Below are 27,124 nucleotides of genomic sequence, written 5' to 3'. Positions count from 1 at the left end.
AAATGTTACACAATCCAAAACTCATTACCAAACATGCTCTTAAAAACTATTTTATGATAATTATTCTCTAAAACAACCCATTTTCAAATCAAAACAATGTTTCCTAAACTCAGTTTCTACTTTAAATTTGGATAATAAATAGAAGAAAATTTTCACCACAATTTCATGACAATTCATATATGACAAATTGTTACTAGTTTGTTACCGGTGAAAAAGAAATGTAATTTTAATAAAAGGAACAAATTAGAAACATTAATAGTTTACCATATCGTAAAATTATTATAAAAATATTGTATACATATCATTTATTTAAATAAAAATAACCATTGAAAGTATTTTATTTAAAAATTTTCGTTTAGTTTTCTAAAACCACAACAACATAAACCCTTTTTTTTTTTTTTTGAAATCAACATAAACCCTTTTAGTCTTCCAAAAGCAAAAACTTGAAATTAAATAATTTAAACTTTCCTAGCTAAACAATTACAGTCACCCCATTATTGCTGAACAAGTTTGAGGTCTAGGCTTCTCAAAAAAAAAAAAAAAAAAGGTTTGAGGTCTAGAATTTTAATTTACAATAATCAAACTTACAAACTCAAACCAATCCAACGGTCAGATTCCCTGCACGAAACATTCATGATCTTTTTTTTAAAAATAAACTTACAAAAATTAATTTTGATTCTTTCTAGGACTAAAAAAGCTAATACTAAAAATTTCACCCACGCACGTGTGCATGAACTCACACGTGCGAGAAGAACTCAAACCGAGCACTCAGCCCAACCTTCCTCCTCATCCTCCGAAGTGTTGTCACGTGCGAGCTTGTCTTTCCTGACTCTGAGCGCACGTGCGAGCTTAATCTCTGTGGCCAAGATCAGCTTAGCTGGCACTCCAGAAACTTCCACTAAACCTCTCAGATTGTGACACGTGGACACCGACTTGTCCCCGCAACATCTCAAGCCCAGCCAAAACGACGCCGCCACGGAGACTCGGAAGGGTAAAACCGTCAATTTGCTCAAACAAAATTCTAATGCTTTGGTTGCTAACGGAATTACCGAATTACCATTCACCCCTTGCTTCCTGCACCAATTTACGAAAATGCCCTCCGCCTTCTCGTCCACCACCTTCCTCCTCTTCTTCTGCACGGAAAATCTCGCCGGAAACACCGCATCGTCGCCGCCGCCGCCGGAGATCTCCGTGACGGAGCTCGAAACGCTGCGTTTCGCGACCTTCTTCTTCTTCTTCTTCTTCTCCTCCTCACTCCGATCTTCGAGCTCGGCTCTCTTCGGACCAGTGGCGCACGACTCAGAGCTCGAAACGCAATCCGAAGAAGAAGCAGAAGAATCGTAATCGGAATCAAGCTCTTCCTCCGGCGAGCAAGGCAGGCAGTAATACCGCCGGAGACGATCGTCACCGGCGCCGGAGATCCGACGATCGGAGAAACCCCCGCATTTAAAGCAGACCGCTTGACGAACGTGGCGAGCGACGAGGAAATTGGCTCCGTGAACCTTGGCGTCGCAGCGAAAGCAAAGAAACGCAGAGTCCGAAGCACAGTACAGCGAAGCCTCTTCCCTGCAAAGCTCACAAGCCCTAACCTTCTTCATCTTTTACAGAGTAAAACGGAAAACGGTTAAGTTGGCAGTTGGCGTTAGGTAGTAGTAGTAGAAGAAATGGAAATGAGAAGAGTGTGTATATATATAAGGGGTTTGAGGAGGAATGGTATTTTTATTAGTAACATGGAACGGAAAGTTGCACGGGACACGTTAGGATACGCACACCACCGATTATTTATTTATGTTTATTGAGTGTGTTGTATAGTTCATGGCGAAGGAATTGAATTTTTTTTTTTTTTTTTTTTTGTGTTTATAGTTTTTTTTGTGGGTTTATAAATTATATGGCTGATATGTGATAGGAAATTTTGAATTTTGAATGGAATGGTTGAGGAAAGTAATGGGAATTGATTTTTATATATTTATTATGTTTTTGTTTTTGTTTGATAAGTTGTTGTTTATTGTTTGTTTGTCTTCTCTGGTTTTTGCTTTGCCTTCCAGTACTTGTCACTTGTCATGCACCTTCCCTTGTCCACACAAACCTCGTTTCCCTCGAACTTCTCAAAATCCCTCAACTTTTCAATTTTGCTGCTTTGTCCTTATTGTTTTGTGTAATTGTGTGTAGCTCTACGTAGTTCTTTTTGTATTGCATTACTTGTTAAACTACATATCATATGAAGTTTAGTTACGAAGGAACACTTGAATGGTAGATTTAATGGATTTGAAAGTGTTCAAAATTCTGAGCTGTCAAATTTTATTCACCAAACACACTCAGTTTATGGTCTTTCCAAACTGTTTCATGGGCAGAAAATGAAAAAATTTGGTCAAAGACTGAAACACAATTTTTTTTTTATATATAAGAAATTGTATTACATGTCTTTTTTTTTATTAGATGCTTTCTTCCAATAATGATATGCTTTCAACATGAAGAAAGGTTATTACAAATTTTATAACAATAAATATTGGTCATTCTACAAGTTCATCTAAAAAAATTATATAGTTGAAAATAGACTTGGCATTTACAAGCAATCTAATTTATAAATAAATATATACTTTCACATTTTTTATATATACATCTATTAATTAACTATGTTATCCCAAATGCATCAACTTATGCTAGTATAAAATCATCAAGGAATTTATATATTTGTCGTTTGGTTTAGATTATAAATGGACAATTTCATATCAACATATTTAAAATTTGGTCAATTAAGCATGTTTAAGCTCAAACCACAAAAATTTAACTTGTATGCTATACTACGCATAGAATGCATATTAGACGTGTCATGTAAAAGTGAAATATGTGACAACTTCGGCTCTCCCACATGCACAAAACGTACATGTTGTCTTTAATGATATTCTTAATTGTCACTCCAATTCAAACCTCTTTCAAGATTACAAAATTTAACAAAATTTCAAACTAAGTCCTAATTTTTAAACTTCAAAACCATCTTATTAAGATAGTGCAAGAAGTGTTTTCAAAATAAAATGATTAATTTAATCATGTTTTTACACAAAATCTTGTTAGCTTAATGACACTAATGTTGCGTTTGGGATAAATTTATATTGGACAGCTTCTTTTACTATTTAACTTATTTTTACTACTATTTATGAGTCTCATTGCATTTTTTGGTACTATTTATAGGTCTCACTATATTATCCAACTAAATTTTAACTTTATTTACCGTACTTTCAACAAAAAAATTTTAATTTTAGTTAAATAAATTGTTTATAAACGGAACCTAACATCGAATCCAAACACACATTTTCTCTAATTCTTCTATTCTTAACTTTAAACTACCCCAACTAGCTTGACTCTGCCAATCCTAGATTTTATTATTATTATTATTATTTTTTTGATGAGAATGCATCCAATCCTAGATTTTAGGGGCATATGTAAAATGAAAATTTGATGTGTGGGGTAGAGAGACTTATTTACAAGAACAAGGGGGTGATATTTGATAAAGGCAAAAAAAAAAAATGAACATGTTGACATCTTCAAAATTGAGTAGGACAAAGAAAAATAGAATAATAATATATGTGTGGCAAGTCCTGCAAAATATCTGCCTCTACCACTGCCGCTGCTACCAACTGCAAGTCCCACAATTCTCTACCATGAGTTAGAGTGACTTTTAGAAGACCGACACGTGGAAGAATTTGAAGACGTCCTCATCATTTGAATCGCCGTCTCATGTTCCGACACATACACACTCTTTGCGGGATTTTGGATTTTTTTTTTGCTTTCCCTATTTTGCCCTTCAGTGCCCTTCCAAATCACACTACCAATAATGATAGGGATACTTTTTTTTTTTCCCTCTAATATTTATGTTTATTTTTTTTATTAGTTTAAAGAATGCTTTTTTTTTTTTTTTTTAACTCAAAAAAAAAAGTGTTTCTTATACTAGATACAAGATGTATTGTAAATACATAGATTTCATGTTCTTTTCACCATACTATTGGTTCATGAGATTTTCAAAAAAGTTTCATAAATAACAATATAAAATAGTCTAGTTAACGATTTAGGACACAATTTTCTTATGTAAGAAACAAAAAACAAAATAAAAAACATTAAATCAGTCACATGAAACTTTGTAACAAGATGTTTCCATGTCTTTTTCTGCATAAAATTTACATGAATGAATTTGATATGATGTTTCATAAATAAATCTAACAATTGTCACTTGGGATTCCTCTCTCTCTCTCTCTCTCTCTCTCTCTCTCAATTATCTACAAGACTAATTAATGTTTCTAATCAATCATGTTTACTTCTGTAGTTTATTTATTTATAAATAATAGAAATAAGGATATCTTAAGAACAATGAACTCACAAAATTTAATGCCCCAAAAATTATCATAATTAATTTTTTTTCTTTTTGATTAAATACTTATATATTGACAATTAAATGATACTGAATGATCATGAAGTTTTGACAAGTTATCTCATTTCCATAAAACTAGATTTCACGTAATAGAATGACAAAGTTCTCCTCCAAACTAGTTTCTATAAATCTTCTCCAACTTATTATGTGGGGTATCATAAAATTATAAACATATATTATACTGCATGATTGCTTAAAACACACGTGTCGCTTTTTTTGAGATAAAAGATAGAGATATTATTGAGATAATTTTATACAAGTAAGTAAAGACCTTGGGATCATTTAGGGGAGAGACAAATAAATAAAGTGCAACATGTTGCAAGTCTAACAGATAAGGTGAAAGATGAGTTCCAGAGGCCAAAAGTCTTTAGTTTCAAAAGTCGTAGTTTCAAATTCCTCAAGAGTTCCTTTGTGCAGCCATAAGGTTCTTGTATTTATGCAAGAATCCAATAGCCCCATCCATAATGGATTTGGGGTAGGCTTGAACTCTCTCAAAATAAACCTTATTACATGCATTCCAAATCCCCCAGGATACCACTGCTCACTTCTCTAGTTCAAGTGTAGATAATCTTTGTACCAACATTTGAAACAACATGAAAAAATCAATGGCTTCATTCGGGCATTTTTAGATTTTTCCTAGCATAAAGCCCACACATTTCTCGCAAAGGGACACTCCCACAGCAAGTGTCCTACAGATTCAGGTTGCTGGCAACACAGCTCAATCTGAGTTTGTTCCTTCAACCTGATGGCCACTTGATATGCATACTTGACTAAGAAAGTTTAGGAGTTTTCTTTCCAAATCAGTACATCCCGATTTAGATTACTTTGCAAAGGGATAGACAAAGTATGACCACACATGTCGATTTAAATGCACATAGTTGGTTAGAAGAATTTATTTTAAACTAATTTGGAGATAAACTCTACCCATAAATATATAATTTTAATTTTTTTAGCATATAAAAAAAAGAGGATTAAATATTGAAAGCAAAAAAAATTCTGTAAAGTTTTTTAGAACATTGCACTACGTAGAGTACATTAGATTTTACATCCCATACAATTTCCTCATGCAAAAACCACCCTAACACATACGGCTCATGTTACACTTGCATTCGTATGCTCATATTAAAAATTCTAATGAAAAGGGAGGAGAAAATGAAGGAATGTTAAATAATAATAATAATAATAATAATAATAATAATAGGGAAATGTTAACCAGGACTGTGCGGTGCTAGTTAATGTTTCCTATTTTGTGTTTAACTTAAAAAGATGAAAAAAGCTATCAAAAAATTGATAAAAAAAATTAAAAAAAATTGTCAAAAACTAAAAAATTGTCAAAAGTTAAAAAAGTTACACAAAAAATTACCCAAAATAATAATAATAATAATAATAATAATAATAATAATAATAATACAATTGGATTTATTCAATTATGTTGAAATCAATTGGATTTATTCAATTATGTTGAAACTTGAAAGCAAAGTTTCGTAGTACTATTATACTATATATGGATAAAGTTAAAACAAAAACAAAATGAATAATGAAATTCATTGAACATAGTGGGCACACACAAGATTATCCTAGTAAAGGCGATTTTAGTAATTTCAACTTTTACAAAACAAAAGGCTGTGTGGCATGGCGGTTGGAATGGGCATGTAAATAGCGTAAAAGTTAACATCATAGTGTGGGGCCCAACAACGCAAATAGATGACGTGGCAAAATCTCCACCGACTTTTACGACTCATAGCTTTCATTATGAGCCACACAAACGAATCCAGCCAACGCATGAGGGACACGTGTCCGGGATAAGAGCTGGTGGCTGATAATAGGCCACGCGTGGAGAACAAGCGGTGGTTGTTCACAAGATTATTGTGATGAGAAAATTGAAAGAATGATTTTTTTTTGGGTGGGACCATCTCGTGGGGTCATCATCATTCATCGACATTAACAATCATGGCTCTCTCTCACTAAAATAAAAGACTAGAAAATATTTTGAGTACAAGCAATGGGAGCCACAAGGTCTTTTTATTGGTAATGATTCATTGCATACAGCTCATACATAAATGTGAGTGTGACAAATTTTCCCCTGAATTGGGGTCAAGAATATATTCATTCATGTGTAATTTTTTTTTTTTTTTTGGATTTCAGGTTGTTTAATTGGTAAAGTTTTTTATGGTTGAATAAGAGATTTGTAGTTTAATCTCCGCCTATACCAAAAACTGATTAGTGTTTTAGTTTGATGATAAAGAGCTATCATCAAGAGCGAACGCCATAAATTGAAACTTTCTCTCAAAAAAAATAAAAAAAAAATATTTTTTTAAACATATGATTTATTTATTCGTAACACATCTTTATTTTATTTTTTTTGAAGAGTTTCCACTTATGAAGTTTACTCCTAATGATAACTTTTTATCATCAGACCAAGATATCAATTAGTTTTTAGTGTAGGTGGGGGTTGAGTCACAAATCTCTTATATAACCAAGAGAGACTTTACCAGTTGAGCTAATTGGAACCAACTAGTAACGTGTCTTTTCTAATAATGTAATTAATATATATATATAAAAAAGGTTTACTAATGTGTACCCTTAGGGCATATATTAGTAGGCTATTTTAGGAAACTTTTTATGAAAAGTTTAAAAAAAAGTTATTAATTTTTTTTACAGGTTTTTCAATTCCCCATAAAATGTTTTTAAAAATAAATGATTAATATGTACCTTAAGGACATATAATAACCGAACCCATATATAAAATAGATGTTACAACTTATATAAAAACTTACAAATTGATGTAATAACCGCTCATCATTGAATATTTGAATTGCTTCTTTTGATTGTTGACATATCAGTTTATAAGATTAATATAGTAAAATTTGTAGTACATAACAATATAAAACTTACAAATTAATGTAATAACCGCTCATAATTAAATATTTAAATTACTTTATTTGATTGGTGACACGTTAGTAAAAAACGTTAATATAGTAAAAATTGTATTATATATAACACTACTTTTTATATATGAATAAATGTATAGGGATGACACCACTAAATAAGTGCAAAGAAATATCTTCAAATCAAGTTGAAGGACTTCGTCCTATTTGAAACTACTTGCATAAAACTATGTTCTATGGAAACTATTTGTTTATGTTTGTGGTGGAAAATTTATTAGGTCCATTCAACGGATTTTTTCCTCTCGCATGAGAGATGGACCCATGGATAAGTACTACCATTTATCTATCTTCTATGAGGGTGTAGAAGTATCACCTATGTCCAAAAAACATAATTATTTCTTGTTTTAACAACTGTGAAACTATGACTAGAAAATTTGTGAAGGATAAGCAATGGGAGCCACAAGATCAAAATGGCAATGATAGGTAACATGTTACAGACAGCTCAAACACAAACTAGGATTTGCTTTAACAAAATATGAAAATTTTCTTTTTATATTTTAAATTCTTTTTTTTTTAATTCATAAAACAATAAGCATCCATTGTTATTTAAAAAAAAAAAAAAGAAGAAGAAGAAGTTTTAACATCTTTATGGTATGATGCAGATTGGTTAATGAAAAATAAAATATTTTAAAATTTTATATTGTTTTCTTTTTCTTTGTTGAATTTTGATTTTAATTATTTTTCTTTTCCTAGTTAAATTATTTTTCTTTTTTCAAGTAAAAGAAAGTTTGTTATCTCTTTTCTTAAAAGGAGTAAGAGAAATTATATTCCTATAAATACTCTTTATAAAGAGGTTGATTATTGTTATGTGTACATTAATAAAAGTATGTTAGAGAGTTTTTCTCTATTATTTTGCCTACTAACCTAGTATTCTTGTAGAGGTTAAGTTTTATACAAGAGTTGTAGTAATTGTGTGTTACATATCACCTATGTCCAAAAAACATTATTATTTCTTGTTTTAACAACTGTGAAACTATGACGAGAGAATTTGCTAGCAATGGGAGCCACAAGATCTAAATGGCAATGATAGGTAATATGTTACAGACAGCTCAAACACAAACTAGGATTTGCTTTAACAAAATATGAAAATTTTCATTTTGTAATTTAAATTTTTTTTTTTTTTAATTCATAAAACAATAAGCATCCATCGTTTTATATATATATATATAGTTTTAACATCTTTATGGTATGAACTAACCAAAAGATATCATTGCATCCTCAAAATTGATGTAACCTAGCCATAAGAGTATTCACAATGAAAAATTGTATCATATCCTATTTTACTATCTCAAAAAACTACGTTATCAATTATACCATACCATTTTACAATACACCTAACATCCCAATTTTTTATTTTCCTATTCTACTTATTAAAATAATATATATTACCCACTAAAATAATATAATATATTCTAATACAACTCTCTCTCTCTCTTCTCCCCCATCTCTCTTCCACTTCATTAATTAAAATATATTATAATTTTTACAATTGTGTTACAGTGTTATCCTACATTTAGGATGACACTGTAGCACAATTGTAAAAAAAAATTACAATTCTGGCATTTTACAAGTTCGGTTGCCAACACCTTTTTGTGCCTTAATTGTACTTTTCCCTTACATTTCTCATTTGCAATTGCCAATGGAAATGCTCTAAGACCATCCCAAGGGACACCACCGTTTCTTATTCTAGGAATTGCATAAATGTTATTTGTCACAAATATATATTGTAACCTACAATATCTCCAAAATTTAGATGTTAACTTTTGGGTTCGGATTAGGATAATAATTGATTTATTATTATATGAGAAAAAAACTTATTTGAGATATTGTATTCTTGTTCAAAATTTATTTGTTTTTGAAACAATTAAAACAAAGTCCAATAAAATGAAAAAAAAAATCTAATAACACACAATCAAGGAATTAAAAAAAATAAATTGAATGATGTTTGTATATTTATTTTATCAAAACAATATTTGCATTCTTGAGTAGGTATGAAACATGCCCATCTATATTAGTTATTATATCATGTCATTTTCAAATTTGTAAACACATATAGTATGATTAAATCATTATTATTGTTTTTCAATAAAATAGAATACTAAATTATACAAACTTTTACAACCAAAATTATTGAAATATGGGAGAAAACTAATAACAAGTCATTAATATTTGTGTTAGTATCAAATTGAAAATTGCTTTTTTAATTTTCAAACATTGAAAACAATTGCCCATGATGTAAACTTGATCTTAATGCCTAGATGAACCGATATTACGCATATACAATTGTGAAATATGTAAAATCATGCCGTCAAATTCCAAAAATTGTTGGTGGGAAAAATATTCATACACACCTATATTGCCATTTCATATATAGTCGCCCAAAATTAAATTTCATATGTATTTGCCCAAAATTAAATTACAAGTTAAAAAATAAGAAAGAAAAAAGAAAAAAATAAGAAAGAAAAAAGGCTTAAATTCTCCATGTCCTTACTCTTGGAATAAAAGTTTGGCATGTCTTTCTTCTTGAATCCAAGAGTCGACCCAAGTGGATGACATAAATCAGACTTAAAGATACTTGTAATGGCATATATTTAATTAAGAAAATGCGATTATTTTTGCACATGTCAGTCAAGGTGAGTGTTCCAACAATATTGGTGTGAATGGTATTAACCTTGTGGTTCTTGTGACTAGAGTTGTATTTGAAGTTGATGCCAGACATGGCAAAGCTTGCCATATAAAAAGCCAATTCAACTGGTGCAACCATAGATTAGGAACTTGTAGGGCATGTTGGTTGCAGACACATCGTTTGAAGGTGTGAGATTTCTATTTTGAATATATATATATATATATATATATATATATATATATATATATATATATATATATATATATATTTGTGAACACCAAATTTGGGAAAGTAGATGAAATATTTGTAGTTGCATACACTATACACTAAGATTTATTGTTTGGACAAATTTCAATGTTAAACTTTATTTATTTATTTTGGAAAGTGGAATTTAGCTTTACTTTAGAGTTTATAAAGAAATGAAATGAAATTAAATTAAGTAATCTTCTAATATAAAAAGAAAATAAACATTAAATTTATTGGATAAAAAGAAAATAAACATCAATTTAATTTAGAGCCAACTCCAAAAATTACCAGAGAGAACTTGAAACTACAACTTTATCATTCTTTGAGGAATTTGACGGCAGAAATAGCACATGGTTACAATGATTAGCAAACTCAAAACTAGATTATTTTGCTAATTAAAATTTTTTTTTTTCTTTCGGTAAATGTACTTTGTACAACATTTTCTATTGCATTGTAAAACATATATGAAGGGAACGTTTTGTAACTCAACATTTATTTTTAATTCCCCTTCTTTCAATTAATAAACATGGTAAACTAATTAGATTTTTTTTATTATAGAGAATTTCAACCTAACTAAGTAGAGTTAGAATGATTGATATTGGTGTCAAATGCAGTAATTTTTTAGTGTATTGAAATATATATCAAGTCATACTTATACCAATAACACCTTTTTTTTCTTTTCTTTTCTTTTTTCTTTTTTACCTTTTTTTTCGCCTTTAGCATTTGCAAATGAACATGGTTATGTACTTTCCCAAAAATAATGAAAAGTTGGCCAACAAATTATTTGACACTATACACTAAGATATATTGTTTGGACAAATTTCAATGTTAAACTTTATTTATTTATTTTGGAAAGGGAACTTAGCTTTACTTTAGAGTTTATAAAGAAATGAAATGAAATTAAATAAAGTAATCTTCTAATATAAAAATAAAATAAACATTAATTTTATTGGAAAAAAGAAAAAGAAAATAAACATCAATTTTAGAGGCAACTCAAAAAATTACCGGAGAGAACTTGAAACTATGACTTTACCATTCTTTGAGGAATTTGACAACAGAAATAACACATGGTTGCAATGATTAGCTGACTCAAAATTAGATTATTTTGCTAATTAAAATTTTTTTTTTTGGTAAATGGACGTTGTACAACATTTCCTATTGCATTGTAAAATATACATGAAGGGAACATTTTGTAACTTAACATTTATTATTAATTCCCCTTCTTTCAATAAACATGGTAAACTAATTAGATTTTTTTTTTACTTTAGAGAATTTCATCCTAACTAATTAGAGTTAGAATGCTTGATATTGGTGTCAGATGCAGTAATTTTTTAGAGTATTGAAATATATATAAAGTCATACTCATACCAATAACACCTTTTTTTCTTTTCTTTTCTTTTTTTACCTTTTTTTTTTTTTTTTTTTTTTTTTTTTTTTTTTTTTTTTTTGGTTTTAGCATTTGCAAATGAACATGGTTATGTACTTTCCCAAAGATAATGAAAAGTTGGCCCAACAAATTATTTGTCACTAACTCACTATACACTAAGATATATTGTTTGGACAAATTTCAAATGTTAAACTTTATATATTTATTTTGGAAAGTGGAATTTAGCTTTACTTTAGAGTTTATAAAGAAATGAAATTAAACTAAATTAAGTAATCTTCTAATATAAAAAGAAAATTAACATTAATTTTATTGGATAAAAAGAAAATAAACATCAATTTTAGAGCCAACTCAAAAAATTACCAAAGAGAACTTGAAACTACGACTTTATCATTCTTTGAGGAATTTGATGGCAGAAATAACACTTGGTTGCAATGATTAGCCAACTCAAAACTAGATTATTTTGCTAATTAATTATATATATATATATTTTTTGGGTAAATGGACTTTGTACAACATTTTCTATATATTGCATTGTAAAACATACATGAAGGGAACATTTTGTAACTTAACATTTATTTAATTCCCCTTCTTTCAATAAACATGGTAAACTAATTAGATTTTTTTTATATATATATATATATATATATATATATATATATATATATATATATATATATTATAGAGAATTTCAACCTAACTAATTAGAGTTAGAATGCTTGATATTGGTCAAATGCAGTAATTTTTTAGCGTATTGAAATATATATCAAGTCATACTCATACCAATAACACCTTTTCTTTTCTTTTTTTACCTTTTTTTTGGCTTTAGCATTTGCAAATGAACATGGTTATGTACTTTCCCAAAGATAATGAAAAGTTGGCCCCACAAATTATTTGTCACTATACACTAAGATATATTGTTTGGACAAATTTCAATGTTAAACTTTATTTATTTATTTTGGAAAGTGGAATTTAGCTTTTACTTTAAAATTTATAAAGAAATGAAATGAAATTAAGTAATCTTCTAATATATAAAAAGAAAATAAGTATTAATCTTATTAGATAAAAAGAAAATAAACATCAATTTTAGAGCCAACTCAAAAAATTACTAGAGAGAACTTGAAACTACAACTTTATCATTCTTTGAGGAATTTGACGGCAGAAATAACATATGGTTGCAATGATTAGCCAACTCAAAACTAGATTATTTTGCTAATAATTTTTTTTGATAAATGGACTTTGTACAACATTTTCCATTGCATTGTAAAAAATACATGAAGGGAATGTTTTGTAACTTAACATTTATTTTTAATTCCCCTTCTTTCAATAAACATGGTAAACTAATTAGATTTTTTTTTTTTTATTATAGAAAGTTTCAACCTAACTAATTAGAGTTAAAATGCTTGATATTGGTGTCAAATGCAGTAATTTTTTAGCGTATTGAAATATATATCAAATCATACAAATACCAACAACGCCTTTTTTTTAGGCTTTAGCATTTGCAAATTAACATGTTTATGTACTTTCCCAAAGATAATGAAAAGTAGGCCCAACAAATTATTTGTCGGTGTTAGAAAGTGGATTCTTTTGTGAAATCGTGATGAATTCACCTGAAAAATTTCGTCACCATATTTTAAGATTAGCCAACTTTTTTTTAGAAGAAAGTTTAGACAACTTTATTGACTAATATTAGAAATTATGAAGAAGTTTGGACCCTACCCCTCCCCACAAGTCACACCTTAATGCACTCAACAAATGCATTATTATATTTTATTATTGACAAACACAAACAACATCGTGATTCAGTCATTTAAGTCTATTCATTAAAGTTTGAGAGGTAGGATTAATGAATTTGAAAGATGTATCATAAATTTAAAGGTCTCAGGTTTCAATCATCACGTGATAGATTTATGAGGTTTTCAAGGTATCATGCGCAGGAAGTTGAATGATTTGGTCAAAGATTGGAATACCGCTTTTATTTTTTATTATTAATGTTTAAAAGTAAGCCTAAGTTTGCCTGTGGATTGGGTTGAGTTTGAGTTGTGAAAGTGAGAGAGCTACTCCCACCTTTGAGCCTAATCCCAAACAACCCCTAAGAAGTTTGGAGTTTGGACTCTTAGAAGACGTGGTCGTGGGCCGCCCAAGCACAGTAACACCCTACAAAGTTGGTGTCAAAATGAGGCCCATAAGCCCATTTCATTCAAACTAAAATATCAACGGCTATTTAAGGACACCACAGTAGCCGTTAAATCCTCCAAATTCGAAAATCATCAACTACTTCTTCTCTCTCTATCTCTCTCTCTCTGACTTTCTCTGATTCTCTCTCTACCAAACGCTTAAAGATCAGATACAAGAAACCCATCAAAAATCTACTCTCTCTGTCTCTGACTGTGTTCCTTATTGTTTTTTCCTTTTCATAATTTTGCTATATAGTATAAAAAATCTGAGTGAATTTGGAAGGGTTGGTTTCTTGTTTTTCTTTGTTATTTTTCTTCTCTTTTACTCTCTCTTTATCTCCAACGTTATGGATGAAGGATCCATGGGTTCTTCTCACAAGAGAAGGGCTCTGTGGCTGGGCCCTCTTCAAGAACAAGTCCCCAAGAGAAAGTCTAATCGAGAAAATGTAAGAATCTTTAAATTCTTATATATATGTTCCTCTTATTAAAATTTGATATTTTGTAGTTTTTTTTAATTTTTTCTTTCAATTTTGTTATGAAAATTTTGTTTTTCAATGATACCTTATGGTGGCCATATTTTCTCTTTTGAAATTTGGGTTTTGTTATGCGAATAATTTTCTGTGAATCTTTATGTCATGCACCCTTGTCTGATTGCCAAGAAAATTGAGGAAGAGAAAACAAGAGAAACCAAATTCTGGGTTTTGTTTCTTTCTTTAAAAGAAATTGGAAAATTATCTCAAATTACACAAGGGTGTCCTAGACAGTGAAAATTCTGATTATTTCCTCCCAAATTTTCTAAGCAACCAAACAGGCAAACAGAAGTCCAGTGTTGCCGTATCTCTAGTTTCTGAATCTAAGGTTTGTTGGTTTCTTGTCAAGTCATCACTACAAGCCTAAATTTGTAGGAAAATTTAATTACCTAGTTATATTAGGATCAAGATAGGGTTAGATTAAATTTCCTATAAATATGCTTTGATGTATAGCATTGAACTATGAATAGAAATTCAGTTTTGCTCTCTTTTAACATCTCTGATAATAAATTTGTGTGTTATACTGACAGTTGGATAGGTTCATTCCAAATCGTGCCGCGATGGACTTTGATTATGCACATTACATGCTTACAGATGGGAGGAAAGGCAAAGAGAACCTGGCTGTGATCTCTCCGTCCAGAGAGGCGTACCAGAAGAAACTCGCGGAGGCCTTTAACATGAACCGGACACGGATCTTGGTCTACAAGAACAAGCCCTCCACACCAATTGACCCAATCCCACAGGAATTTTTTTCACCACCTTCTCCACAGACCATACCTGTCAAGCACAGGAGACACATTCCTCAGGTATAATTGCATATATAAGAAAAATTAATCATATTTGAATTGATCTGCTAATCAAAATAGTATTTGATAGAATAGGGAATCTGGATTCAGATATGAAACATATTTTAAGGCCCTTTGAATCTTAGTTTAGATGTAAATGTGATTTTTAAATTTGCCGAAGCCATATAATCTGTATTTTTGTTTCTTTGAGTCTTTGTCTTAGTGCTTCTGATCTTTGTTCTGTGTGTGTTTTGTAAATTTATTTTGTGTACTAATTGTTCCAATCTGATTTCACAGAGTTGTGAGAGGACATTGGATGCTCCTGATATTTTGGATGATTTCTACTTGAATTTATTAGACTGGGGTAGCAGCAATGTCCTTGCCATTGCTCTCAGAAGCACGGTATACCTCTGGGATGCCACAAATGGCTCTACCTCAGAACTTGTCACGATTGATGATGATGATGGCGGCCCTGTTACAAGTGTTAGTTGGGCTCCTGATGGCCGGCACATTGCCATTGGATTAAACAATTCCCACGTCCAAATATGGGATTATACTGTTAACAGACAGGTTCCTAAGTCAGAACTATATCTACCATAAAAAAATTTCTAACTTATTCTTTTGTTTTTCTTTGATACATGTTGAAGATTTACTGTGATTTTGTTAATGCAGTTAAGAACATTGAGTGGCGGTCACAGACAAAGAGTAGGTTCACTGGCTTGGAACAATCACATCCTTACAACTGGAGGAATGGATGGTAAAGTTATCAACAATGATGTGAGGGTGAGATCCCACATAATTGAAACCTATAGGGGACACCATCTTGAGGTCTGTGGACTAAAATGGTCTGCCTCATTTCAATTGGCTAGTGGAGGGAATGATAATCTTCTCTATATATGGGACAAAACCATGGCCTCTTCCAGTGCGCCAAGACAGTGGCTTCACAGACTTGAGGGCCACACAGCTGCAGTCAAGGCCCTTGCTTGGTGTCCATTTCAGGGTAATTTGTTAGCCTCAGGTGGAGGTGGTGGTGATCAGTGCATTAAGTTCTGGAATGCCCACACAGGCGCATGCTTGAACTCTATTAACACCGGCTCGCAGGTTTGTTCTTTGTTGTGGAACAAGAATGAGCGAGAATTGCTTAGCTCTCACGGTTTTACACAGAATCAGCTTACCCTATGGAAATACCCCTCAATGGTGAAGATGGCTGAGCTCACTGGACATACTTCTAGAGTCCTTTTTATGACACAGGTACTAATTTGGAGTTGATCAAATTATGATTTTTATCCAAGTTTTATCCTTGCCAAAACTAATTAGTAACTTTGGTTGTTGTATTTAAGTTTTATCTTTTAGAACATTTCAGTAAATCTTGCTCTAGTGTAATAAATTTAATTGTTTAAATTATTAGTTTCATCTTTTAATTGGTTTTATATGAGTTATTTGAGTGAGATCATTTCTTACTGCTTGAACTTTGTTGCTATATGTTCAGAGCCCCGATGGATGCACAGTGGCATCTGCAGCAGCAGACGAGACTCTAAGATTTTGGAATGTGTTTGGGACTCCAGAAGCAGCTAAACCTGCACCTAAGGCAAAATTAGAACCGTTTGCTCAGGTCAGCCGCATCCGTTGAACATCGTAAGAGAGAGGTCAAGGATTTTAGGTTGAATTGACCTTTGGAGAATGAAGTTTCTGTGATGAAAATGAAGCTCAGCACAATGAATACTCGTTTGGTACAGAACTTACTTTACATATTTACTAATTTCACATAGTCATTCTTTGAACTGTATATACTGTCTAGAAGAAAATATGATGTATTTGTAAACGCAGCAAGTTTTAATGTGATGTACAAACTTCTTACTGTAAATGGGATGGTCTGAGGTAAGTTTGCCTCAAGTGAGTCTTTGTTATTCCCAGAGTTGCTTAGTGGAGCATTATTTCTTTGCCCATGGTTAGAACTTAGAACCACTTGGGACAAATCTGGAGTATATGTGCCTCATCATGGTTCTCTGTAGTTTCTTTTGGTGTTTGTTTCTTCTTTTTGTTCTCCCTCTCGCGCACATTTACAGAAATATGTATGGATTATGGATTAAGGTTTTCTAGAGTTTTTAAGAAAACTTCAATATGTTCCTAAAATCCTATCCATCTATTTTGACATAAGTGGATTGAATTTTACAACATCATCAACATTTGAAAAAACAGTAACTGTAACCATTTTGGAATCTATTTTAAATTATTGATGTCGTGAATTCATTTTAAAATAAATAAAAGGATTTTAGCAACTTTTTGATAGAGTTATTTTAAGAAATCTAGAGGATCTTGAAATAAATAGAATTTTCCTCCTTATATTTTTTCCTCTTGCCTTCGACGAAGACACTTTTCCATTGATAAACAATAAATTTAAAAAAAAAACAAACAATTGCAAGAGACAATCTCATAACAAAAATAAATAAATAAAAGTTTCCGAATTTTAAAAACTACTTCAACAAGACAACCTTTTTAGGTTCCCTAAAAGTCCAAAAAGGAAAAGAAACAAAAGTCCAAGATTTTAATTTCAAAATACCTTTTTCCTAAATTTTTTCACAAAAGTAGAATGTAGTCATTCTAATTAATGGTAAACATTCAAGGGCGTAAGGTTTAAGTCCAATGTCATCATTTTGATGGGTCCAGTGAAACTAGACGGTGAACCCAATTCAAACCCAACATTCAAACATAGACATTATCTTAGTTCCCTAAGATAGACAATTGCAAGAGACTGTCTCAAGCCAAGATAATGAAGTGGACCGCAGAAACTAACAAAGTTTCACAATAAAAAAAAACAAAAAAACAAAAAACAAAAAAACAAAAACAAAAACAAAAGATGGATCAATAAACCAGCAACAATCAATTTCTCGCAGGAGACTATTCCATGAGATACTGTCTTATTTAGGATATCTCAAGAGGCTAGTTTTCTCCGCACACTAGTTAGAGGCAATACTTTCCTTTGTATTCAACAGGCCCCTCACAAAATACGATACAACAGATCATGTGTGGTGTATGGAAGAAAAGAGGGACCATGATTATCATCATACACTTACTATTACACATTCACAATACACACACTACCACATGGGTTGATTTTAGAATACAATTTCAAGGCTGATGAATTGTGTGCAACAATATATTCTCTAGAAAACAAACGTGGAAACGGTGTGATCTAGACAGCTAAAGTGATTCTCCTTAATCTTCCAAACTAATAAATACTGTCACCTATGATTTATTGATTCATCTCATTTAAATTAGTGATAATATTTTATTGGTAGGGATGACAACTTCAATAAACATAATCATTTCGGGTGAAATTGGAGTCAAGAGATCATGTGGTAGATGTGTAAAAAGTAAGAAATATAAAATATACGCTGTGGAAAACATTTCACTCACCAGCCCTTACGTGTGGAAGAAAAAAAACAAGTGTTTAGTTCACACAATGTGTTACACACAGGGGCGTAGCTAGAAAATTTTACATGGGAGAGGGGGGGGGGGAATTGTAGTATTGATATATTAACCATAGTTCATATTGAATAAAAAATTATTAACTTTGATATATTGTTATATTCTTAAATATTAATGAACATACAAAAATTATATAGTTTATTATAGACAAATACAAAAAAAATCGAACAATTCACATCAAAATTATGCCCAACAATCTTTAATGGAATAAAGATAGCAATACAAAAATGTGAACAAAAAAATCTTAAATGCCCTTATGCATATCAACACACACATAATGGCAGAAGAAAGAAACAAAAATAAAACTAACGGTAAAATAACAATGATGATTGATAAAAGAGAGAAAAAAATACACTTGTATATTCACTTCTTTAAAGAGTCAAGAAGATGATGTTGCACCAGGAAAAAAAAAGGATTAATAATTTTGGTTGAGATGGGAGTTTTTGAGTTGAGAAGAAAGAAAATGGGGTAATGGGCTGGCATTAGCAGCTACAACAAAGCTCCATGGGTACCTAAAGATGAAAAAAAAAATTGAAATTATGTTGGGAAATGGGTTGTCAATGATGCTAGAGAATGAGTTATTATCCATTGGATTAATTAAAAATTTTGTGGACAATTGAGAAGATCAACTATTAGTCATTATCTTTTGGACTAACTATAAATCTTAGAAATAATTGAGATGGACTGGTAATAAATTTTTGAACAATTGAGGAATCCAACTAAAAATCCACTGGACTAACTAGAAATCTTAGAAACAATTGAGGGGCTGGTTCTAATTTTTTTGGAGGACTATATCCTACTACTAGTATAGTTGTAGGAGAAAAAAAAAATTTGGGGAGCAATGTAGCTCCGCCCCTGGTTACACATAATGTGTTACACGATTTCAGTTTATAGAACTTAGAAAAAACGAATAAAAGCCATAAATAAAGGCTTTTGAAATGTCTACTATGAAAGAGAGTACAACAACAACCGGAAATCCCAGGAGCTAATCCAAAATTTCTACCCCGAGCACATGCAACAATGGAGCCCTTCTAGACAGTGATTGACAACAGACCATTCTATGTTGAGTTCAACAGTACACTGTACAAACTGTTAATATATCAGTCATGGTCGTCTCAAAATTTACTATATATATGTTAAGGCCTTCGCTTCATATAAAGCAGTAGACACATCTTCAGCGGTGTCACTATCAGTTATAACACAAACTCCATGGGTAGCTTTAATCTTACTGTTGTATTTCTGCTTCTGATAATCAAACTCAGTTCATGCAGTGACCATCATACTAGTGTACTCAAATGCATTCAAACTGAAAGAGAAGCACTGCTCAGCTTCAAGGAAGGCATCAACCTCACTCATGAATATGATTGGCGTTCTTATGATTTAGTCGTCTACAAATGGCTTGGTGAAGATTGCTGCCAATGGGCTGGCGTAGAGTGCAACAACAAATCAGGTCATGTTACCAAGCTCGATGTTCGGGGTTTTCAGTTCAATGAACAGATAAGTTCTTTGGATTGGCTTTCAGGTCTCTCTTCTCTGAAGTACCTGGATATGGGTGGCGTGGATCTCAGCAGAGTTGGAGCAAATTGGCTGCATGCAGTTAATAGGCTTCCTTCCCTTGTGGAGTTACATTTAGATCATTGTAAGCTTCAAAGTCTTCCAACTTCCCTTTCATTAGTTAATTTAACCTCTCTTTTTGTCCTTGATTTATCATACAACCACTTCACCTCTTCCATACCTCAATGGCTGGTAAATCTTACCAGCCTCACAAAACTTGATCTCCGCTTTAATTATTTCCAAGATACCATTCCATTTGATTTTGTGAACCTAAGAAATCTTAGGGACCTTTATTTGAGTGGAAATCGATACATCACAGGTCAACTCCCAAGCTTTTTGGGAAACCTTTGTAAACTCAGGACTTTAGATCTTTCACAGATGAATTTTTGTGGCACTATTGATGGTTTTTTAGGTAATGCCTCGGCTTGCCTGAACAAAAGCCTAGAGTCCCTAGATTTGAGCGTTAACAATTTGTTAGGAAAAATTCCTGATTCATTGGGGAGACTTGGAAGCTTAAGATACCTCAATCTTGAGTATAACTCTTTTTGGGGTTCAATTCCAGCTTCTATTGGCAGCTTGTCATCCTTGCAAGATTTGGACCTCTCTAATAATGAGATGAATGGAACCATTCCTGAAAGCTTTGGACAACTCTCAAACCTAGTCAATTTGTTTCTCTATGAGAATTTTTTGGAAGGTGTTATAACAGAAGTCCAACTGATGAATCTCACAAGACTAGAAAATGTTGTACTAAAAGCCAATACAAACCATTCCCTAGTTTTCAATGTAACATATGATTGGGTTCCTCCTTTCAAGCTCAAAATCCTTGAACTAGAAAGCTGTCTTTGTGGCCCTAAATTTCCAGTATGGCTTCAAGTTCAAAGTGAACTTACAGTTGTCACCCTTAAAAATGTTGGAATCATAGACACTATACCTAAGGAATGGTTCTCTATGATATCTTCTCAAATCATTCACTTTGATCTATCCCAAAATCAGATTATGGGGAAGTTGCCACATCAATTAGTACTTCCAAATGTAAATTTTATTGATCTCAGTAATAACTGCTTCAAGGGTCCTATCCCACTTTGGTTTAGTAATGTGACCGAGTTGTATTTGAAAAGCAATTCATTTTCAGGCTCTATCCCATCAAATATTGATGATCTAATGCCAAGGTTGCGCTGTTTAGACCTTTCAGAGAACAACCTCAATGGTACAATTCCCTTGTCCATATGGAAAATAAATGATCTTGGAGGACTTTACCTTCGAAACAATAAGCTTTCAGGGTGGCTCCCCCATCATTGGAATGAGTCACAACTATTGTGGGTTGTGGATATTTCATACAACAACCTATCTGGAAAAATTCTGAGCTCAATGGGTTTCTTGAGTTCTCTTCATGTACTAGTGTTGAGCAACAATAATCTTTATGGTGAAATTCCTTCTTCCTTGCAAAATTGTTCTCTTGTGAGCCTTGATCTTAGTGGGAATCATCTCTCGGGGATTCTTCCATCATGGATAGGATCAGAAGTCAAAATACTACGCTTACGGTCAAATCAATTTAGTGGAATCATCCCTCGACAGTGGTGCAATCTTCCAGCTCTTCACATCCTAGATGTTGCACAAAACAATCTTTTTGGGAGAATTCCAAACTGTTTGGGCAATTTTACTGCTTTGATTTATGGCAATGGCATCATCTGGCCCTCTTTTTATGTCAATTATGTTGAGAAAGCCATCATAATGACAAAAGGAAGAGAGCTCGAATATGGTAGCACTCTCCAATTTGTTACCACCATTGATTTTTCAGGGAATAATTTAATAGGAGGAATTCCTGATGAAATAACAAGTCTTACAGCACTGGATACACTAAACTTGTCAAGGAATCATCTCACTGGAAATGTTCCCAAGAATATTGGAAACATGCGGTTCCTGGAAACACTTGATCTCTCAAAGAATAGCCTTTCCGGACCTATTCCTGAAAGCATGTCTTCTTTAACTTCCTTGGTACACTTGAACTTGTCATTTAACAAATTAGCAGGAAGAATCCCATCTGGTAATCAGCTCCAAACACTAAATGATGCATCTATATATAAGGGCAACCCTCGATTGTGTGGTTCTCCACTTCCGACCAAGTGCCCAGGAGATGAAACATTTGATGGGCCAACTTTTTCTGATGGTAGTGGTATTGCTCAAGACAAACAGGATGGAGATGATACTGAAAGGCTATGGTTTATTGTTAGCATTGGACTCGGTTTTGTTGTAGGCTTTTGGAGTGTTTGTGGCACCTTACTGGTGAAGAAGTCATGGAGGTATTGGTATTTCAGTTTTTGTGATGAAATCAGAAATAGGATAGCATTAATAATTGCATTGAAAATGGTTCATTTGACAAGAAAATTTGGGATGGAAAAGAATTGAAGTTTTGAGGGGCAATTAGCATGCAAAATTCTATTGTGTAAGTAGAATTGTGTAGGCCAATGTGAGCTTATTTTGCAAAACCTGACTGTTGGGCTTGTTCTCCTGAGGTGTGTTGTATCTCTCTCTATCTTATTACTATTGTGATCATCTAAATATTTGAAATAAAATTTCTTCCTTTTAGGTTCACGCGCATGAGGATAAATCTTATTTTATTTCTTGCATATATTGTGTCGTGATCTTTTTATTTATTTATTCCATATCAAGCTATACAATGGGAAGGAGAAAAGAGAAATATTCTTCAGGTCATACGCTGGCTTCTCATTCTCTTTTGCAGCAGTAGCAAGAGCTAAAACAACTTTCTCATTCTCTTCTGAATCCATGCAATTTCCAGAGGGAATTATAGCTTTTCCGAGTTAAGTAACACAACTAGTTCAGCCCAGAGTGCTCTCCACTATAAATTTCAGAATACCCCATAACTTGACAAAAGAGTAGAGCTTTTATTACTGCAGAAGCAGCTGTCCACAAAAAGATCCTGGCCCTTATGCATTCATCGTCCCAGATCCACATACGCCACATACTTGAACTGGAAAATCCCGACATTAAGCTTGAAGGAGGCGGTGTCCATTTGACCCTTATATTTTTAATGCAAACATCCATATACTCCATTGAATAGATTGAAGCAGGAGACCAGAGGCTCCCAGCATTTTTTTTTTTTCAAATAAAAGTTACCCTAAGAACACTATAGGACCTAATCCTACAGATATATACACACAATCAGATGTAAACTGAGGCTATCTATTTGGTTTGAAAATATCGAGACCTGTTTAACTGATACCTCTATAGCAACAATGAAGTGGGTAATGGCAGCTCATGGAAAAGCATATCATGAAGAAAGCACAAGAAGAGGTCAGAGAAGTGGTGAGAATGGTTGTAAACAATGTCAATCAAATTTGCTGGTTACATGCACCTGTGCCTTTTCTTGATTTTTAGAGAAACATCTGTGCTGGTTACATGCAGCTGCTAAACTTGCTGGTTATGACATTCCATTTAAACAATAGTGTATGTCATTGCATAGGACATTCATCTGTGCAATTGGTTGCATTAAGTTCTTGCATAGAAGATTAGTGCAAAATCTACTTCATTCAATGTCTGACCTAAGTGTGGGTACTTTATGTTGCATTATACTGGGCTTCACATCTCCTTGTTTTCCAATTTGATGTTGATACCAAAAATCTTAATACTTGAGTGCTAACAAGATCTCTTGCTTGCCCCCCACACCTAATAATTATCTTTTATGGATCAGATATCCATTATTCCTCTCACAGTGTGTAGACCTCACAATCATATGAAATCCACACGCTGTGAGATAGATTATGCATATACATGAAACATGATACATCTTCTCATGTTGCTTTCATTTCAATTCTAGTTTATATCGCAAACTTGCTTTCAAGAGAGCACGGTCACCACCCTATGAATTTGTACATTAGGAATGGATTGTAAAAGAAACTTTGTGAATATAGCTTTGTTAATTGGAATTTGCAGGCTAGTGCAGTAGGGAGAAAGAATATAATAAGTTAATAGATGTTTGTAAGGAATTTGGAAACTAGCATCTCGAGTTTTTAAAACTCGAGATCAATGACAAAAATTGAGGGTCTCAAACTCGAGTTCTACTGCTGCCATGGAAGAACTTAGCCACGTGGAACTGAAGTTTGAGAGACTCAAGTTCCATAGAAGTAGATTTGAAGATGGAGAAGGAGAAAAGGCGGAGAAGAGAAGGAAAAGAAGATCCGGATCAAAAGAAGAAGACGACGACCTGGAGAAGACTTAAATTGTTCCTTTCTGAAGAAGATGGAGGACGCAGATGATTTGCACAACGACAACTGGCACGAAGAAAGGAACGATCTAAGTCCGATCTGCACGACGACGAAGAATAGAGACAAAGAACAGAGACGAAGAACAGATCTAAGTGGGCGATTGGACGATCTGAGTCTGATCTGCACGACAACGAAGAACAGGGACGAAGAACAGAGGAAGAACAGTAGGCGATTGGATGATTTGAGTCTGATCTACAGGAATTTTGACCCAACAAGGAAGAAGAAGTAAAACTCGAGTCCTTTATACTCGAGTTCCACGTGAATTTCCAAGTGTATTTTCTTCCATATCAGTTTCCACCACTTACAAATCGAGACTTAAAATGTAACGCCCCAAAAATCATAAGCAATAAAATTCTATTTAATTTGAAAAATCTATAAAAATATTAAATAAAAGAATCCAGCAACTTAAAAATTTCATCACAAATGTCAGAGCTCTAATCCACCAAAAATTAAAACATCCTCAAAAAAACTCTCTAGTACAATGTTTAATATCATAAAAGTAAAAATAAAATCCTCAGTCCCACAAAATAATTTGTAACTGCTGACTTTTAGGAATCTCTACTCCAATAATCCATCTAATGTATCTGTAAAGGGAAATAAAGGGGGGGTGAGATAACTCAATAAGTGGAATTTACTAACATTGGGGTGTGGGAACAACCTTTAAAAAAATAATTTTTACAAACAATTCATTACTCATATCTCATCAATATTTTATCATCATTTATTTCATATAAAAGAAATAATAATCTTTATATAGTGAGCCATCATAGTGTATATATATATATATATATCGATACCATCACAAACACAATTTCCTAGGTTTTACTCGTGGTCAACATTTACGCCCCGTTAACAAGGTTGCGCTATCCCCTTTTCTGGGACTGGAACCTCCTTTTCATTCTCTTTCTTAAGGATGGTTCCTTTGGAACCTAAAGGTGCACTCCCTTACTAAGGAGCTTCCTTTTTGGATCCTCAATAGTATACTCTCTTGCTAAGGAGCTACCAAATGTGCACTGTCCCCTTTTCCGGGATCGTCCCTTGCTAAGGACTAGCTGCAGTATGATTGTCCCTTGTTAAGGACTAACATAATACTGAGCTTTTTAATCACGATTTATCATAGGTTTTCAAAACATATTCAAGATGCTCACATAAATAATCCATTCATAATTCTCAAAATATCAATATATATTCACACATACAAGTTTAAATAAATTTAGGTTGTCCCACATGTTTTTCGTAAAATGAATATTCAACGTGCACATCAAGCATTTATAAAGTATCAATTTATATATAATATCAACATATTTATTTGATATAGAATAGTTTAATAATCAAATACTGTTTTGGGAAAACCACCAAAATTAACAAACACCACTTACCTCTTAGTTGCAAAAATAAAAGAAATCAACCTCCCTTGAATCACAACAAATCTGTAGAATTAGAACCTAGCAACACCAAAAATAGGTTCATCAATACACAATTTCCTACTTAAAAATCTATTTTCACGCTTAAACGGTTTTATCTTAGACAAAATTGTTATATCCAAAATCCTCTATTTATTCACTTAACTATCTAATTTAATATTGGAAGCCACGTATAGCCTTAATTTATCCATCTAGTTGCTTAGCATTCCCACTTGATGCTGCTGGGTATTGACTCTAATATTATATATATACATCAAGTGGGATATCTATTGACTCTAACATTTTATATATATATATTCAATCTAACATGACTCCCACGTACAAGCCTTAATTCATTCATTTAGTTGCCTATTCCCCCATTAAAACTGCTAGACAAGTTTTAGAAAACAATAAAATGGTGATAGTTGATTTGGTCAACAATGAAGGCTATGTGTGAATACATATTAACACAAGCACCCTTATCCCTTTAACATAGTCACAAAGTCCAAACCTATTACTCTATTTGTTCAATTTCAAAGTCTATGGTGACCATATGGCTATATATATACAATTCCTACTATAATAATCATCATGGTCTGCTAGAAAAGCCAAAACTCCCTTTTAAAAGCTTTAAATCTTCATAGTAAAAAATTATTATACATATATTTATTCAATCAAATATAAGAAGCCATGTAGAAGCCTTAACTATCAATCTAGTAGCCTATAATTCTCATGATGCCGTTGGACTTGTTTTAGCCAATAACAAAAAGGTGATGGTTGATTCGGTCAACAATGGAGGTTGCACTCTTTTCTATTAGTATAGAGATAGTCTAGGTTCATAACAATTTCTACCTATGACTATTCCAACTTCTTAAATCTAGAGCATTAGAAAATTATACTTGTAGACTCCAACTCAACGCCACAGTGAAAAAAGCAGAGTTCAGTAGTCGGCTGAAGCAAAAGGAAATACACGTATGACCAAAGAGGAAGAAAGCTAGGGTTTTATTTATTTAATTTTTTTTTTTAAAGCTTAACAAGGCTCATATATATATATATACTTATATCACCTCACTTGGGCTTCATATTCCAAAGTATATATCTCACTTTTAATATCTTAGGCCCAGATCAATTTAATCCATTTAATTGTAGGCCTCTTTTATAATTTAAGTATAATAATTAAATTGGTATAAAAAAAAATACGGGGTGTTACATAAAAACTCGAGTTTTATCTTGGAACTCGAGTTTTAGACACTCAAGATGCTAGCTTACAGCATTA

The 27,124-nt window shown here is 32.4% G+C and overlaps 3 protein-coding genes across 6 annotated transcripts; 2 read left to right on the top strand and 1 right to left on the bottom strand.

Moving 5' to 3' along the window:
* Positions 1 to 541: 541 nt before the first annotated feature.
* Positions 542 to 1,732, bottom strand: LOC142634098 (B-box zinc finger protein 32-like). The gene has a single exon (XM_075808374.1). The coding sequence runs from the start codon at positions 1,596 to 1,598 to the stop codon at positions 756 to 758; it is 843 nt and encodes a 280-aa protein (XP_075664489.1). The 5' UTR covers positions 1,599 to 1,732; the 3' UTR covers positions 542 to 755.
* Positions 1,733 to 13,905: 12,173 nt separating this feature from the next.
* LOC142636756 (cell division cycle 20.2, cofactor of APC complex-like) lies at positions 13,906 to 17,032 on the top strand. Of its 4 annotated transcripts, none has more exons than XM_075811044.1 (5): positions 13,906 to 14,250; positions 14,865 to 15,140; positions 15,417 to 15,689; positions 15,792 to 16,370; positions 16,609 to 17,032. In XM_075811044.1, exons 1-5 carry the CDS (start codon positions 14,152 to 14,154, stop codon positions 16,747 to 16,749), a joined length of 1,368 nt encoding a protein of 455 aa, XP_075667159.1. In that variant the 5' UTR covers positions 13,906 to 14,151; the 3' UTR covers positions 16,750 to 17,032. The 4 variants fall into 4 exon arrangements, with proteins under 4 accessions (XP_075667159.1, XP_075667157.1, XP_075667156.1 ...); XM_075811042.1 differs by having other exon boundaries at positions 14,164 to 14,250; positions 14,929 to 15,140; XM_075811041.1 differs by lacking the exon at positions 13,906 to 14,250 and adding an exon at positions 14,300 to 14,662.
* A 2,785-nt stretch (positions 17,033 to 19,817) lies between these two features.
* LOC142635873 (receptor-like protein EIX2) lies at positions 19,818 to 22,656 on the top strand. Its single transcript, XM_075809934.1, has 2 exons — positions 19,818 to 20,391; positions 20,626 to 22,656. The coding sequence occupies exons 1-2, from the start codon at positions 19,818 to 19,820 to the stop codon at positions 22,566 to 22,568; spliced, it is 2,517 nt and encodes an 838-aa protein (XP_075666049.1). The 3' UTR covers positions 22,569 to 22,656.
* Positions 22,657 to 27,124: the final 4,468 nt, after the last annotated feature.

Source organism: Castanea sativa, chromosome 5 (genome assembly GCF_040712315.1).
Source record: "Castanea sativa cultivar Marrone di Chiusa Pesio chromosome 5, ASM4071231v1".
NCBI lineage: Eukaryota > Viridiplantae > Streptophyta > Magnoliopsida > Fagales > Fagaceae > Castanea > Castanea sativa.
This window is presented reverse-complemented; position numbering and strand designations above follow the sequence as displayed.

Coding starts and splice junctions, on each gene's coding strand:
- LOC142634098 (XM_075808374.1), bottom strand. CDS start 1,598: ATGAAGAAGGTTAGGGCTTGTGAGCTTTGCAGGGAAGAGGCTTCGCTG.
- LOC142636756 (XM_075811044.1), top strand. CDS start 14,152: ATGGATGAAGGATCCATGGGTTCTTCTCACAAGAGAAGGGCTCTGTGG. Junction 14,251..14,864: donor GAAAGTCTAATCGAGAAAAT/GTAAGAATCTTT, acceptor TTATACTGACAG/TTGGATAGGTTCATTCCAAA. Junction 15,141..15,416: donor ACAGGAGACACATTCCTCAG/GTATAATTGCAT, acceptor CTGATTTCACAG/AGTTGTGAGAGGACATTGGA.
- LOC142635873 (XM_075809934.1), top strand. CDS start 19,818: ATGGGTAGCTTTAATCTTACTGTTGTATTTCTGCTTCTGATAATCAAA. Junction 20,392..20,625: donor CACAAAACTTGATCTCCGCT/TTAATTATTTCC, acceptor TAGATTTGAGCG/TTAACAATTTGTTAGGAAAA.